This window comes from Mandrillus leucophaeus, unplaced genomic scaffold (genome assembly GCF_000951045.1).
Source record: "Mandrillus leucophaeus isolate KB7577 unplaced genomic scaffold, Mleu.le_1.0 Scaffold251, whole genome shotgun sequence".
Taxonomy (NCBI): Eukaryota; Metazoa; Chordata; class Mammalia; order Primates; family Cercopithecidae; genus Mandrillus; species Mandrillus leucophaeus.
In genome coordinates this window covers 2,975,483-2,992,260 of record NW_012102599.1, presented here as the reverse complement: position 1 = coordinate 2,992,260, position 16,778 = coordinate 2,975,483, and the positions used below count along the sequence as shown (strand labels likewise).

Below are 16,778 nucleotides of genomic sequence, written 5' to 3'. Positions count from 1 at the left end.
AAAAAAAAAAAAAGAGTAAGTTGTTAAGTCAAAAGATGCTCATTTGTTCACTATTACACCAAGATATTAAAGAGAGGTTAGAACTGTAAAGACAAGTTTCAATAGGGGAAAATGGCATTTCAACAGAAAGTATCATATCATTTAAGCCTAAGTGTTAGGCTTTCCTTATTCTTATTTTTTATTTTTTTAAGAAAATCCATTGCTGGCTGGGCGCCGTGGCTCACGCCTATAATCCCAACACTTTGGGAGGCCAAATCACTTAAGGTCAGGAGTTCAAGACCAGCCTGGCCAACATGGTATAACCCCGTCTCTACTAAAAATACAAAAATTAGCTGGGTGTGGTGGCACATGCCTGTAATCCCAGCTACTTGGGAAGCTCAGGCAGGAGAATTGCTCGAACCCAGGAGGTGGAGGTTGCAGTGTGCCAAGAACGCATCACTGCACTCCAGCCTAGGTGACAGAATGAGCTCAAAAAAAAAAAAAGAGAAAATTCATTGCCTCAAAATAATACATATATTAATTGAAGAGGCTATTTGACAGGACACTAAAATTTTAAGATCTACTGAAGAGGTTATTTCTTGGATTGCATTAGGATACAAAGATGGAAATGGCAGCATATTTCTAATTTAATTAACCAAGATAAATTTAAAAATAAATACGAAGGTATAGGAATCCCTATGCTTTAACTGGATGTATTACAGCCAAATATAAAGGTGCTCCTTTGTGCAGTCAAACAAATAAGAAAGTGTTAAAATGTTTTGTTTTTTTTTTTTGAGACGGAGTCTCGCTTTGTCGCCCAGGCTGGAGTGCAGTGGCACGATCTCGACTCACTGCAAGCTCTGCCTCCCGGGTTCATGCTATTCTCCTGCCTCAGCCTCCCGAGTAGCTGGGACTACAGGCGCCCACCATCACGCTTGGCTAATTTTTTGTATTTCTTTTAGTAGAGACGGGGTTTCACTGGGTTAGCCAGGATAGTCTCGATCTCCTGACCTCGTGATCCGCCCGTCTCGGCCTCCCAAAGTGCTGGGATTACAGGCTTGAGCCACCGCGCCCGGCCCTAAAATGTTTTAAGAACACCATCTAAGAATTACTTGTTTCCCTTGAGAATTAGACTAAATAACCTCTAGGATGTTTTCCCTTTTGACCTGGAATTCTTTAATTCTAATTTTCAGAATTCCAGAAAAGAGTAGAAGAAATCCAAATGAAATCAACTGCACGTATGGCTTCATATATTTAGATATTTTGAAATAAAGACCAAAACTAAAATTCAAAGTAAAGTGAAGGTTCTGTTTGAAAAGGAAGAGTAATTTTTTTATTCAAACTCATAAGTTTCTAAAATTTTTCTCTAAAAAATTTTGTTTCGCCCAGGCGTGGTGGCTCACACCGGTAATCCCAGCACTCTGGGAGGCCAAGGCTGGTGGATCACGAGGTCAGAAGATTGAGACCAGCCAGGCTAACACAGTGAAACCCCGTCTCTACTAAAAAATACACAAAATTAGCCAGGCATGGCGGTGGGCACCTATAGTTCCAGCTCTCAGGAGGCTGAGGCAGTAGAATGGTGTGAACCCGGGAGGCGGAGCTTGCAGTGAGCTGAGGTCACGCCACTGCACTCCAGCCTGGGCAACAGAGCAAGACTCCATCTCAAAAAAAAAAAATTTGTTTCAAAGATAGACATCTTTAATAGTAAGACAGACATTTCTTATTACTAATATAAATAATTATCTTTAAATAAGATTTCTTTCATGTTTTTATAGAAATAAAAAAATAGAGGTAAATATTAAAAGCTGAAAAAGATGCAGCATGGTGGCTCATGTCAGTAATCCCAGCACGTTGGGAAGCTGAGGCAGGAGGGTCACTTGAGCCCAGGAGTGCAAGATCAGCTTGGCCAACATGGCAAGACCCCCTCTCTACAAAAAATAAAATTAGCCAGGCATCATGGCACGTGCCTGTGGTTCCACCTACTTGGGAGGCTAAAACAGGGGGCTCACTTAAACCCAGGAGGTTGAGGCTGCAGTGAGCCTTAACTGTACCACTGCACTCCAGCCTGGGCAACAGAGCAAGACTCCGTTTCAAACAAATAAAATTAAAAAAAGGAAAAAAGACACAGCCAGTTAGATACAGTGACTCATGCCTTTAATTCCAGCATTTTGGGAGGGCAAGGCAGGTGAATCACTGAGCCCAGAACTCAAGACCAACCAGGGCAACGTGGCAAAACTGTCTTTATAATAAATTCTAAAATTGGCGGGCATGGTGGCTCATGTATGTAATCCCAGCACTTTGGGAGGTTGAGGCAGGTAGATCACTTGAGGTCAGGAGTTTGAGACCAGCCTGGCCAACATGGTAAAACCCCGTCTCTACTAAAATTACTAAAAATTAACCAGGCACACACCTGTAGTCCCTGCTATTTGGGAGGCTGAGGCAGGCGAATCGCTTGAACCTGAAAGATGGAGGTTGCAGTGAGCCAAGATTGCACCACCGTACTCCAACCTGTGCAACAGAGTGAAACTCCATCTCAAAAACAAACAAACAAACAAAAAACCCAGGCATGGCAGTCCCTGTTACTCAGGAGGCTGAGGTGGGAGGATTGCCTGAGCCCTGGAGGTCAAGGCTTCCATGTGCTGTGATCACACCACTGCACTCTAGTGTGGGCAACAGAGCCAAGACCACGTCTCCAAAAAAAAAAAAAAAAAAAAAAAAAGAAAGAAGGATGCAGCTCAATCACCTATAAAATTAAATCTAAAACAACACAAACATAACATGGATGGCTTATAGCTGAGTATCAACTAATTTCCCTGAAGCAAAAACCTCCAGCTTCAAATTATACTTAAAATATTTTTCAATTTTAACATTAAATTCAATCAGGTTAAATATGGATTCCAGACTAGAAAATACTTTGAAAATCACAAAGTAAACATACACAATAAACCAGAATCAGAGACAGTAGCTTAATATTTATATTAATTCATACCAAATTATGTTTTTCCTGTAAAGCAATTTCTTCTGACATTATTTCTCTGAGTGATACTTTTTTAGTTTGAGTATTCCAATGATCCAATAAAGGTAGCATTTCGGACGCTGCTAAGGTCTTCAGTAATTTTTTGCCTGTTCTCTGAGATGATTTTTGTTCAGGATTATCAAGCCCAGTATGTCCAACCAAGGAAGGATCTACAAAGTAGTATAAATACTGTCATACTCTCAACAATAAATGTATAAATTAAACATTATTCACTCTGTTACATTTACCTCAGAGACCAAGGGAACAACAGTTTTTTAATTTTCAGTTTGTAAATATAACACAACTCTGAAATTGTAAAATACATCTTCACATCATTGCAAGTAAGAAATGGTATGTGTTAATGTAGCAATATTTTAAAAGAGTAATGATCTGCGTATAATTTTTTTTTTTTTTTTTTTTGAGACAGAGTCTTGCTCTGTCACCCAGGCTGGAGTGCACTGGCGCGATCTCGGCTCACTGCAACCTCCGCCTCCTGGGTTCAAGTAATTCTCCTGCTTCAGCCTCCCAAGTAGCTGGGATTACAGGCGCCCGCCACCATGCCCAATTTTTGTATTTTTAGTAGAGACGGGGTCTCACCATGTTGGCCAGGATGGCCTCGAACTCGTGACCTCAGGTGATCCGCCTGCCTTGCCCTCCCAAAGTGCTGGGATTACAGGTGTGAGCCACCGCACCCGGCCAGTCTGTGTATAATTTTAAACTGACTCAATGCTTCCTACTCTTTTTCATATCATATCAACCCAAAATATGCTGACATGTATACAGGACACTGATAAATAGAGGAAGTTATAGCCAGCTGGAAGTGAGCAACCATAACAGCTATAGTCAGCTCTGCCCACCCATTCTAAGGACCAAGAAGATTGATTATTTTGGCAAACCTGTAACTCACTGAAGGCACACAATAAAGACTGGGCAAATGATATTCAAAATAAGGAACTGAACATTCTATAAAGCTCACAATAACAGAATTTAATGTGTAACATTTCAACTTCTCAGAGGAATATCAACACATTCTGATATATTCCTCTGCTGTCCTGGGGAGTGAAGAAACAACAGACACTGGCATTTGCACACCATCGTTTGGGCACCTCTATCTCTACATCAGCTGTAGCTCTTGAGGCTATGACATGAGCACAGGTCTGGACCAAAGTGGATCCTAAGAATCTTCAAGGTGGAACTCCTTGCCTTGGTCCCAGTGTGGAGTGGACAACAGAGGCATATGGAGGAACTCATGCACAAAAGAAGGATGCTTAATAACAGGTCTGCCACCCTGCAACAGTCACTGAAGACAACACTATCTAAGAGAAGTCATCTGGAATCAAATATTTTCAAGTTGGCAGGATGTACCAAAAAAGCAGGCTGCATTTTGTGATCTAACAATACTGACATCAATAAAAACTTTGAATAACCTAGTAATATTTCAATGATGTTCTTGATCAAACACATGAACACTTTGTTGCTCTCAAACCAAAAGTTTTCTTTCATGGAGAGCAAAACCTCAACAGGAAATACTTTGAGAGCATACCCTAGGTGTTCCACAGCACTCATGAAAGTTCAATAAATATTATAGGGGCTTTTTTCCCTTTTAAGTTCTATTTCATATAAATAAAGTATTAAATATTTTTAAAGAACTGGCTGGGCGTGGTGGCTCATGCCTGTAACCCCAGCACTTTGGGAGGCCAAGGCGGGTGGATCACCTGCGGTCAGGAGTTTGAGACCAGCCTGACCAATATGGTGAAACCCTGTCTCTACTAAAAATACAAAAGTTAGCCAGGCATGGTGGCGTGCACCTGTAGTCCCAGCTACTCGGGAGGTTGAGGCAGGAGAATTGCTTGAACTCAGGAGGCAGAGGTTGCAGTAAGGCAAGATGGCACCATTGCACTCTAGCCTGGGCGACAGAGCAAGACTCCGTCCCTAAATAAATAAATAAAACTTTTATTTGCAAATCAAAATTTGTGAGTACTGTATTTTGTGGAAGTAATTTAGAATGAGTTAAAATTCAAACACACACACCAAGTTTCAACATTAAGACATTAGAAATAAAAATATGTGCTTTACCCTGCATAAACTTGCCACAAGACACCTCTTCTTGTCTTTGTCGCTCCTAAACACAAAAGCCAGGCAAGAGATTGGCAAACAAGGAGTGCATTAGTAAACAAGGATACAAGGTTATATTATTTTTCTCTAGAAATCATTTCTCCTTGTATAACTGTAAACGATCCTTACTAAATCTAAGTAAAACAATAAAGTTAGATAATAAAAATTATGAAGCATGACTACAGCTACATATTTTTCCACTTACAGAATGGTAAAAATACTGCCCTTTTTTCCAAAAAAATTCTTGTTATGGAGAATGGTCTGAAAAAAAAAATTTTAATAAATTAAAAACTGTCTTTGAAATTTAACCAATCAGCATTGAAGTCTTTAATTCCGGGAGTGAAAAACTCACCGTTTGTAATTTTTTTTCTTGGAAAAAAAACAGGCCAGGCACAGTGGCTCATGCCTATAATCCCAACACTTTGGGAGGCCAAGGCAGGAGGATCACTTAAAGCCAGGAATTCAAAACCAACCTGGGCAACATAGTGAGACCTCGCCTCTATTAAAAAAAAAAAAAATTACCTAGGTGTGGTGGCAGGCACCTGTTTAGTCCCACCTACTCTGGAGACTAAGGCAGGAGGATTGTGTGCCCAGTAGTTCAAGGCTGCAGTGAGCTATGACTGTGCCACTGCACTCAACCAGGGCAACAGAGTTAGACACTGTCTCTAAAATAGAAAAAAGAAAAAAAAAAAAATCAACAATCACAATGAGCTCCATCGCTAATTATATAACTTGGGGCTGTCTGGAAATACTTAAACTAGTGAAAAGAAAGAAAGAAAGAAAAAAAGACAGTAATCTGTTAAGTGGTACAAGTTCATTCTCTCTCAAAGTCAAAATTCAACAGAACTCATCCATCTCAAAGTCAAAACTCAACAGAACTCCTTCATATTATGTGGTAGATTTTATTGAAATTCAAAGGTTCAAAATGGACAAAAAAGGAGCTCTTTATAAAAAGAAGCCTACCAACCATTACAGATTCTTTCCATTTCTCATGAATCACTTTCGCCAGATTCAGATCTATATGAACCACACAATCTTCAACTGTTAGAGACCCTTGTAGGGGAAGGGGGAGGGAAGAAAATGTAATCATTAGTCATTATATATTTGCAGAAAACATACTAAACCACCTCATGCATTATAAAACTAACTTGTATTATTAATTCCTAACTTATGTTTCTATTTACTAAATCTCAGAGTATTTTTATTTATGTTATATGCTATGTTACTGTCTTCACACTTCTTGACGACTGCAGTTATACAAAGCTTCATAGTAAATCTATTTAAGTTATTCCTTTCCATGAGTCTAAATATGTTTACTTTATTCATTTCTGTTAATCAAGACTTTTCAATAAATATGCTCTAAAAAAATTAATCTTGTCTTAAATGTAACTGGAGTAGCACCAAAGGATTTTAAAAGGTTCATCCGTACAATCAGGTGTGAAGTAAATACCAGAGAAAACATTCAAACTATGCATGGGATAAATACAAACTCCATATAAATATTCTCTATTTATTCCAATTATATTTCTTAAAGGTCTCCAGAAATGTGTCAAAAATAAGGCACTACGTGAAGTTAGACAACATAAAATTACTTTTGCATTTCAGTTAACATAGAAAATAATTTCACAATCAAAATAGAACTCTCTAGCCAGGTATGATGGTACATTCCTATAATCCCAGCTACTCTGGAGGTTGAGGCGGGAGAATCACTTGAGCCTGGGAGGCGGAGGTTGCAGTGAGCTGAGACTGAGGCACTGCACTCTAGCCTGGGCAACAGAGCGAGACTCTGCCTCAGGGGAAAAAAAAAAAATAGAAGCCTCTATAGTCTAGTCACACAAAGACACACACATGGTCATTAACTTTTTCCTCACCTGAATCAATACCAACAGGACCAAATAATTCATTAAGTTGAAAAGCCAGTTCAGGCGGTAATGCCAATTCCAGACAGTCTATAGTCAGAGATTTGGCCATCGCTGGAGTGGGATTCAATATCTCGGTATTATCTTCCTCACTAACTCCAGCTGATAAACTACTTCCTGCCATTAGAATTTCCTCCATTTCCTTCTCATCTTCATTCATAAATTCTTCTGCATCTGAAAATTTCACATAATCCTTTGGAAATTTTTCATTTCTCTTTATTTCAAGAGAGTCAGCAAAATAAATTTCTTCATTGAATTCAAGATTTGAAGTACTAGATACAAAGTTAAAAATATCAGAAAAATGTGAAGGAGAATGTATGTTGTCTCCAGCCTCTGTGACTACTAGGTTTTTTTCTGTTTCACTCATATCTGTAGTAGTAGCTTTTGGAATACCTGGAAAGGACTGCTTACTGCTATGTAAAAGTTCTGCCTGGCTGTTAGGAAGTATGTCGTCATTATTCTTTAGACTCACAGCAGCACTGGGAAGTATACTTGTCATTGATTCATGGTTTTCAGGAGTAACAGCTCTCATTTCCGTCTGCTCTGAGTTTCCTCTTTCTGCATCACAAGCAGACTGTGAGTTAGCGTTACTAATACCAATCCCATGGCTAAACTCTGGCACAGGAGAATTAGAATTCTCTAAAGTTCCTCTTTGGCTAATAATTTCTTTCAAATTCAACCCCAGAGAAAAAGGCCCAATTTGTGATCCATCGCACGATTTTTGGAAATTCTCAAACTCTGTATCCTCACATAACTTAGTTTCAGAATCCAACAAAAGACTTGTGGCCCAAATAATATCTTTATTACACCTCTCATATAAGTCTTTCAGGGCTTCTAATGAAAAGGATCCAAACAGTTTACAAAGAATGTTAAGATTTTCAGATTCATCTGCACTGGTAAGCTCACTTTCTTCAACAAACGTGCTTTTATCATACATTACTCTATATGGAATTGCTTCTTGAACACCTGATTTTGTGTTAATACTGGAAACTTTCGGCTTAAATCCATCTAATCTTCCTGTTAATACTTTGATAGAATCTGAAATGCTAATTTTATTCTTTTCTATTTTCCATAAAAGAGCAAAATCCTGTGGTTCAGTCTGGGTACACATGCCCACTTCTTTTCCAGGGTCTCTCTTAGGCATATGCTCTTGACATTCAGCTAATGTTTCTGGTTCCACTACTCCAGAAATAGTTGGTGCACTATTGGTAAAAGTAAGAGGCAATGATGTGTGTTGCCCATGACTCTTTGTACTTAGACAGGTCTGACTCTCACAGGTCATTTCACTGGGTAGCATTTCAGAACTTCCTAAATTGGAGCTACTCGATGTCTTTAGTTTTTGAGGGCTTGTGCCCCAACAGGCCTCATGTGCTGTAGATAATGATATTTCATTCATTTTGCCATTTGTTCCAATTTCTAGGTTGGGCTCACTGAAACCAGTCTTTGGCATTCTTGATCTATGTTCCCTCTGAGCTAAAGAATCAGATGAAGGCCAGTCACCCACAATGTTGAATGAGTTTTTTTCAATATTTTTATAAGCATCATATTTATAGCTACTGAGTGGCTCTGAAGCATCATCACACTGTGACTTTCTGCCATCCTCTACACTTTCATGTGGAGATCCTCGTTGCTGGACACAATCTATATTCACAGATAAACTGTTAACTAATATTTTGTGTGACTGAGGGTAATTATACTTTTTGTCATTTTGTACAGATGAAGTTTTTTCCGTTTTTCTATTCCTTTTTGTCCTCTGACCAATAGTCTTATCAACTGGCCAGTCACCAACAAAATTTGACAGCTCATGTCTTGGGAACTTTTCCAAAGTTGATTTGCTTTTTTGTTTCCCAAAGGCTTTTTTCTTTACTGTTGCTCTTTCTTCCACTATTTCACCAGGTGAGGGTTTTTCATTTTGAAGTGGTTCGGTATTTGCAAGATCACAGTCTTCTTGATTATTTTCACTATAGCAAGTACTAGGTGATACTCTCTCCATAGAACTATCTGTGTCAGTTTTACTATACCCTTTTACAACCACCATTTCTATTTGCTCTTCTTCACTTTTGTCTGTTACTTGTAGTTTGCTTTCAGAGTCAGAAAAATACACGTGTGGAGTTTCCAGAATTAAAGCACTTTGAATGCTAGGATTCATATCACTTATTTCTTTTCTTCTTTTGTTTAAATCTGCATTAGAGAGATATGTAACATTCTCAGGTAACACTGTTTCTTTGGTTACATCAAGATTCTTCTCTTCAATGAAATCTAGATGCTTCAAAGATGAAGATAAAACATTTTCTTCTTTTTCAGAGATAGTATCTTCATTGTCTCTTGGGCTGTAAGATTATTTTAAAGAGTATCATGAGAAAGTCTCTTAATGCTGCCATCAATACTATGATTTAAAGAAGCATTAATTGTCAGGGCACTTAACAGTTATTCTGAAAATTTTATAAATAAACTATATTAAAATTATAAAAGCTAATTTTGATCATAGTGATCTTTGATCACTATGAACACATTACTTTGTTGTAACCCCATTACCTAGCATGATGCTTGGCATATATGAAGCACTCAAACTTTTTTTTGAATTGAATAGTACATATGAGATTTTCAGTTTAGGTGTTAATTATGCATTAAAGTTAAAGCTCTGAATTTGTTCCCAGGAGAGGACACCACTTTCCTGGCTTCTTTCTGACTTTAGTTTTACATAGCTAAGCATATGTAAAATAGGTCTGCCTGTATACTGTGTACCTGTCATTTGATACAGAGGAAGCTTCATTTACAAAGTCACAAAGGGCCAACAAACGCTATTTGCCCAATTAAGAGAAATGAGAGAAAAAGAGCTTTCATTTGAAATGTCATTTGGTAAGATTTTTAAAAGCCATACTTAATGTTAATTTCAGACTCAGAGCACTTGTGCAAATCATTTTACTCTCAACTTCAGTTAATTTTTCCAGATTAAATTTGTCAACGCATTTTCCTTTTTTTTTTTAACTTCAGGAGTGCTCGAAGTCCCAACTCTCACACGATGCCTTCCTAAGTGAACTCATACCTAACACTGAGTTTTCTATGTGTTAGATGATGATACAACTCTAAGTCCCTTGCATGTACTAATTCATAATCCTTATAAGATTTTTATGAGTATTACTGGCATTTTAGAAATGAAGAACTGAAGTACAGAAAGATTTTGTAACTTGCCAAAGATTACAAAGCTTTGGGATTTTTGAACCCAGGAAACATAGCTCAAGAGTTCATGATCTTAACTACTTTGCAACACTGTTTCTCAATTTAAAAAAGCATTTATAAATTTTGTCTTCCCCATTCCCAACTCCTTTTTATCCCTTACCATCATAACATATGGATAATTCAGACCTCTACATATATCTGGTTTCTTCTTTACTCGGTCAATTAATGCTGTTTTTATTTATTCAATTGTTTATGTGTCCTCACTGCTAAACAGAATCAGTGCTACCTCGGATTGCAAACTGTCAGAAGGCCACGACTTGTATTACTTGGTAAAAGTGTACCGTTAATAATTTTTATAACACTAGCTTGAAAGAGTATTTTCATTACAACTTAAGGAAATTAAGAAGTGATTTAAGTGGATACAAAATAATAACAGCTAGAAGATAAGGGAAATACTGGTTTAGCAGTGAGCGTCACATAAAACTGGCAGGAGAATTCACAGCATAATCATGGACTCGCAAAACTCTAGGACAACAAAAGAACTGTCATGTCATCTCCCATATGAACTTGTACTTCTCTTGCTAACTACATACATCCCACCCCAGGTAAGGCTATAAGTAAACCCTTATAAATAACAAAAGTCCACCCTATTTATTTTTTTATTTTTTTTATTTTTTTGAGATGGAGTTTCGCTCTTGTTGCCCAGGGTGGAATGCAATGGTGCGATCTCGGCTAACTGCAACCTCCGCCTCCCGGGTTCAAGTGATTCTCCTACCTCAGCCTCCTAAGCAGCTGAGATTACGGGCATGCACCACCAGCCCGGCTAATTTTGTACTTTTGGTAGAGATGGGGTTTCTCCATGTTGGTCAGGCTCGTCTCGAACTCCTGACCTCAGATGATCCACCTGCCTCAGCCTCCCAAACTGACGGGATTACAGGTGTGAGCCACCACACCTGGCCAACTCCACCTTATTTTTAAAGTTTATCAGCAATGATTCCACACGCTCCAAAATTATACTTTCTAAAAATTATATTTCAAATTGAATTTCGTACATAAGGCATTTTAACCTACCTAGTGCTTCTATCCTCACAAGAATATGCACACAACTCAATACGTTCAATTTTCTCTGGAACCGAAGAACTCATAATTATTGGCACTGAAACAAAACGTTGATAATGTTCCAACATTCTTGTTATTTTTTCTTTGCTTACCCCGTGAATGTTACGCCTGAAAATTCCAGGGGAGAAAAGGGTTGAAGGAATATTGATAATTAAATTTTTAAAAATCAGAACATATGTCCAGAAAAACAATAATATATTTCTAATAGATAAGAATATCAAAGCTGCTTTATTGTGACCACAATATATATGAATCGATCCTAATTTTCATTTTATTAAGGATTTCTTAAATTATACACTTTAAGTTCAAAGAAAGAAAGAAAATTCTAGTATTTGAAGTTTCTAGAGGTTCAAATATGAAGTTTGTTGTTTGTGTTTTCACTCATGGTGGCTTTTTAAAAAATGTTTTTTATTATAAGCTCATATTTGGTTGAACTTAATACATGAGAATTCTGAGGCCTTCAACTCGGGAGTACTTTCACACAGCATCTAGGTTTATCTCTGCCAGGAGGCCAGATGTCATGAAAACATCTCAATTGCAACTCTCCTGTCTTGGGTTGAATTCAAGGCTTTGTGTCTGGATCCCAGGGATAATATATGCATTTGCCAGTTGGGAAATCTGGCTTTCATATTTACCTACCTCGATCTTGTCTGGTTTCAGATCACAGAGAAGCAAAGAGATAGAAAATATGAAAGAGAGGTTAAGAGTCATAGGAGCCAGAGCCAAAAGTTCTAGTATACATCTAATCTAAGTCCCGGAAAGAGAAGAGAACGCATGGGACGGAAGCAATGTAAAGAAAAATGCTGAGAATTTTCCAGAACTGATGAAAAATACCAATCCCTTAATTTCAGAAGCCAACAAATGCCAAACAAGATAAAAAATAAGAAATCCATAACTAGAAACATAGTACTGAAATTGTCATTCACCAAAGACAAAGAGATGATATTAAAAGCAACCAGAAATTTTTAAAAAATCATTTTAAAACTAGTTATCTACAAAGAAATTATTAGAATGACAGCTGACTTAACAACAATAATAATGTAAGTCAGAAGGGAGCTAAGTGTTATCTTCAACAACAGAAAATAACTGTCAGTATAGAATATACATATCCAGCAAAAGTATCTTACAAGAATGAGGGCAATAAAAAGATTTGCAGATTTTAAAAAAAAGAATTTGACACCAAGCAGACCCTTACTGTAAAGAAAATTCTCAAAGATGAACATCAGGCAGAAGGAAATTCCCAGATGAAAGGTATATGATGCAAGAAAAAAATGAAGCAGAAAGCAATAACTAGATGAATAAGTGAAAACAAACACTACCTGTATATTCTGGACAATGAGAGCATGTAAACTGAGAGGGAGGCAAGTATCAGAATTAAAATGTTTTAAAGTCTTCGTATGTGTGAGGAGGAAAGCCAAGAAAATGGTTTGACTTTAGATTTAAAGTCTGCATGATAAAACTTGTAAGGTAACCACTAAAAGAACAAAAATAGTGTATATGATTTCCAAATTAGTAAAGAAGAAAAAAATTTAATTAAAAAATTTGGAAACAATTTTAAAAATTTTAAATAAGGCATGATAGGAAAAAAAATCCAACTACATCATTTTCTATATTAGAAGAACAATCACAGAAAATGTGAGATAAACAAAAAGCACAGAATGAGACAAGATCAATTATATGCATAATTGTAAGAAACAAGATCAATTATATGAATAACCAAAATAACCATAAAAGAACTAAGTTTATCAGTTAAAAGTCAAGGTGGACAGAGTGGATTTCAAAAAATCCAGCCATCGTGCTTACAAGAGATACATCTAACAAAAACATTCAAAGTAAAAGTATGAAAAAAGAAATAAATACTAACTAAAAGGAAGCTGATATAGGTCTATCAGTATTAGACCAATTACACTTTACAACAAAAATCACTACTAAAGACAACAAAAATCACCAGAAAATAATAAAAGATTCAATTATTAGGATAATATAAAAATCTTAAGCTTGTATACATTTCAAAAACTACCCTCCAAATATATAAAGCAAACATAGGCAGAATTATAAGGAGAAATCACATGTTCAACAAAATAAAGGGAGATTTCAACATTCATCCCTCAAATATAGGAGATATGAGTAACAAGAAGCATGATTTAATGGATATATTGACACATTGTAATCATATACATTCTTATCAAGCAAATATGAAATGTATAAAAAAAATCAACACTTAAGTAGGCCAAAAAAATCTTTAAAATATCAGTGAATTAGTATCACACAAACTACACAACCTGACCTACTGTAGTTAAGTTGAAAACCAATTTTTATAGAAGACAAAACACCCATCTGTTCAGAAATTTAAAAACACAGTACTAAATAACCCAAGAGCTAAAGGACGAAATTAATCATAATGCAAACTAGAAAATAACTAAATAAAACAAAAATAAAGTATTATATATTAAAATTCTGAGAGCAGCTAAAATAATACATAGGAAAATTTTATTTTACTGGGAGACAGAGTCTCACTCTGTTGCCCAGGCTGGAGTGCAATGGTGCAATCACGGCTCACCACAGCCTCGACCTCCCAGGCTACAGCGATCCTGCCACCTCAGCATCTGGGACCACAGGCCCATGCCACCATACCCAGCTAATTTTTTTATTTTTTGTAGAGTCAGGGTCCCATTCTGTTGCCCAGGCTAGTCTCAAACTCCTGGTCTCAAGAAATCCTCCTGCCTCAGCTTCCCAAAGTACTGGGATCACAGGTGGGAGCCACCACACCTGGCATACATAGGGAAATTTTAACATCAAATGTCATATTAGAAAATGACCTAAACCTTCAAGTAGAGAAGTTTAAAACACAAGAGAATAAAAAAGCAAAATTGATTTTTAAAGCAATAAAGGTAGAATAATGAGAAGCAGAAATTAAACATCAAAAAACTTACAATGGAGTTCAAATAAAGCTGAGACTTGTTTATCTGAAAAGGCTAATTAAAACAAAATCTGATCTCTGATGAGAACAATAAAGAAAAAAGGAGGGAAGATAATATAAACATACTAAGATTGCAGGAGGGAACTTAACTGCTAACACAGTAGATGTGTAAACAGTAAGAGACGATTATAATTGCTTTAATAAAGTCTTAATAAATTCGGAAATGTTGCTGTAAAGGAAAAATTCCAAATGAACATTCTCACGAAGAAAACATCAGATCCAGAGAATTTTTTAAGTAAATTCTAACATTCAAACTTAGATAAACCTAGAAAAGAAGAAAAGAGGAGATACTTCCCAATTAATTTTATGATCCGCAAAGTCAGGTAAGACAAGTCAAGGAATAAAAAACTGTAGTCAATCTCATTCACTTATAAAGATGCAAAAATCCTAAATGAAATATTAGAAAACCAAACTCAGTAATCTATCAAAAGGAAATGAAAAGGAAGTAGTGATACATGCTACAACATGGATGAGCCTTAAAAACATTATGCTAAGTGAAAAGATGCCAGACACAAATGGCCACATATTATACGTTCCATTTATATGCAGTATACACAACAGGAAAACCCATAAATACAGAACACACATTAGTAGTTGCCAAGAGGAAGGAGGAACCAGAGTAACTGCTTGTAGGCATAAGGCTTCTTTGGAGAAAATGGAAAGGTTCTGAAATTACATAGGGGTGATGATCACACAACACTGTGAATATACTAAAATTAGGTTGTCCTTTAGTACTAAAATTAGTTGAAATTGCCAAGAAAAAAAATTACCTAACCAAAATGAAGTTAGGGCTATCTCTATGGAAATATAGAACACAAAGCAAAACACACTGTATGTCCATGCCTTGACTGACATTTTTATTCAAGTCAAGCAACTGAATAAAGAAAAAAGTATAGCCATAGGGGGAGGCAGGCATGGAGTGAGATACCTGGACAGCTGGATATTTGCTACCTTTTCCATCTCTACATTCGTACTACCTTCCAGTGCTCTAAGTCACTAAGCAGCTACAACAGTCTGCCCCTCCCAGTAGCACATGGTTCAGGTATGCCAAATCCTAGGGTCCGTTCTAGTTTCAGATATTAACATATGATTCAAAGTAATAAAGTACAGGCTGGGCATGGTGGCTCACACCTGTGGTCCCAGCACTTTGGGAGGCAGAGGCAGGAGGATCACTTGAGGCCAGGAGTTCAAGACCAGCCTGGGTAACATGGCAAGACCTTGTCTCTATATTTAAATAAATAAATAAATAAATAATAAGAACTCAAAAAAGGTAATAAGGGACAGAATATATAATACAAGGGGAATTTTTACTGTAAATTAACTCAATTTTAGAAACACAAACTCTTCATAAAACTAGACAAAAAGTTGTAAGCAATAGAAATTAAATACAGTCTAATCAATTCATTCATCATTTACAAGGGGAAAAATCTAGATGGACCCTCTCGGTCTGCTGTTATATAAAAAGCATGTTAGGTAGCCTCCAAGTTTTACCTTGCAAGTTCCTTTGGTTTAAACTTCCACCATGTGTCTGGTTCCCGAAAAAGGACTTTGTATTTGTGTTTCTGAGACTACATACAACAAAGACAAAAACATTTTAAAATAGATACTTCCAAGAAATTAAAATTATTGTTTCTAAATTTATAGCATTTTAAACGTAAAGATTATCTCATCTTGATGAGCATGTTAAAATGGCAAAATATACAATCACTTTAACCTAGTAATTAACTATTAGAAATTTATACTACTGATAAATACTTATATAAGAGCGTTTATTTATATAATACATATATTAGGCCAGGAGCGGTGGCTCATGCCTGTAATCCCAGCACTTTGGGAGGCCAAGGCGGGCGGATCACCTGAGGTCGGGAGTTCAAGACCAGCCTGACCAACATGGACAAACCCCATCTCCACTAAAAATACAAAATTAGCCAGGCATGGTGGTACATGCCTGTAATCCCAGCTACTAGGGAGGCTGAGGTAGGTAAATCGCTTGAACCTGGGAGGCAGAGGTTGCGGTGAGCCGAGATTGTGCCATTGCACTCCAGCCTGGGCAACAAGAGTGAAACTCCGTCTCAAAAAAAAAAAATACATATATTAGATATACGCCAGGATAGCCAGTTTTCCACTATTTGTAACATCAAAAGAATACAAATAACCATGTGGCTATCAATATAGAACTGACTAAATAAGTGAAGGTATAACCACAAGATGAAAATACTACACAGTAATTTTATAAATTCTACATGTGTTAATGACAGACTGTTCTTAAAAAATGTTAAGAAAGGAAGATAGGCCGGGCGCAGTGGCTCCCGCCTGTAATCCCAGCACACTGGGAGGCCGAGGCGGGTGGATCACGAGGTCAGGAGATCGAGACCATCCTCGCTAACACGGTGAAACCCCGTCTCTACTAAAAATACAAAAAATTAGCCAGGCATGGTGGCAGGCGCCTGTAGTCCCAGCTACTCAGGAG

The 16,778-nt window shown here is 37.1% G+C and overlaps 1 protein-coding gene across 1 annotated transcript in view; it reads right to left on the bottom strand.

Moving 5' to 3' along the window:
- Positions 1–16,778, bottom strand: part of N4BP2 (NEDD4 binding protein 2) — a 74,959-nt gene that overhangs the window by 23,791 nt on the left and 34,390 nt on the right. The window contains exons 6-11 of the mRNA XM_011983586.1: positions 15,800–15,876; positions 11,281–11,436; positions 6,982–9,359; positions 6,078–6,163; positions 5,072–5,117; positions 2,969–3,165 (exon numbers count right to left, since the gene is read on the bottom strand). Coding sequence (XP_011838976.1) covers positions 2,969–3,165; positions 5,072–5,117; positions 6,078–6,163; positions 6,982–9,359; positions 11,281–11,436; positions 15,800–15,876 — 2,940 coding nt within the window. The remainder of the gene's footprint in view (positions 1–2,968; positions 3,166–5,071; positions 5,118–6,077; positions 6,164–6,981; positions 9,360–11,280; positions 11,437–15,799; positions 15,877–16,778) is intronic.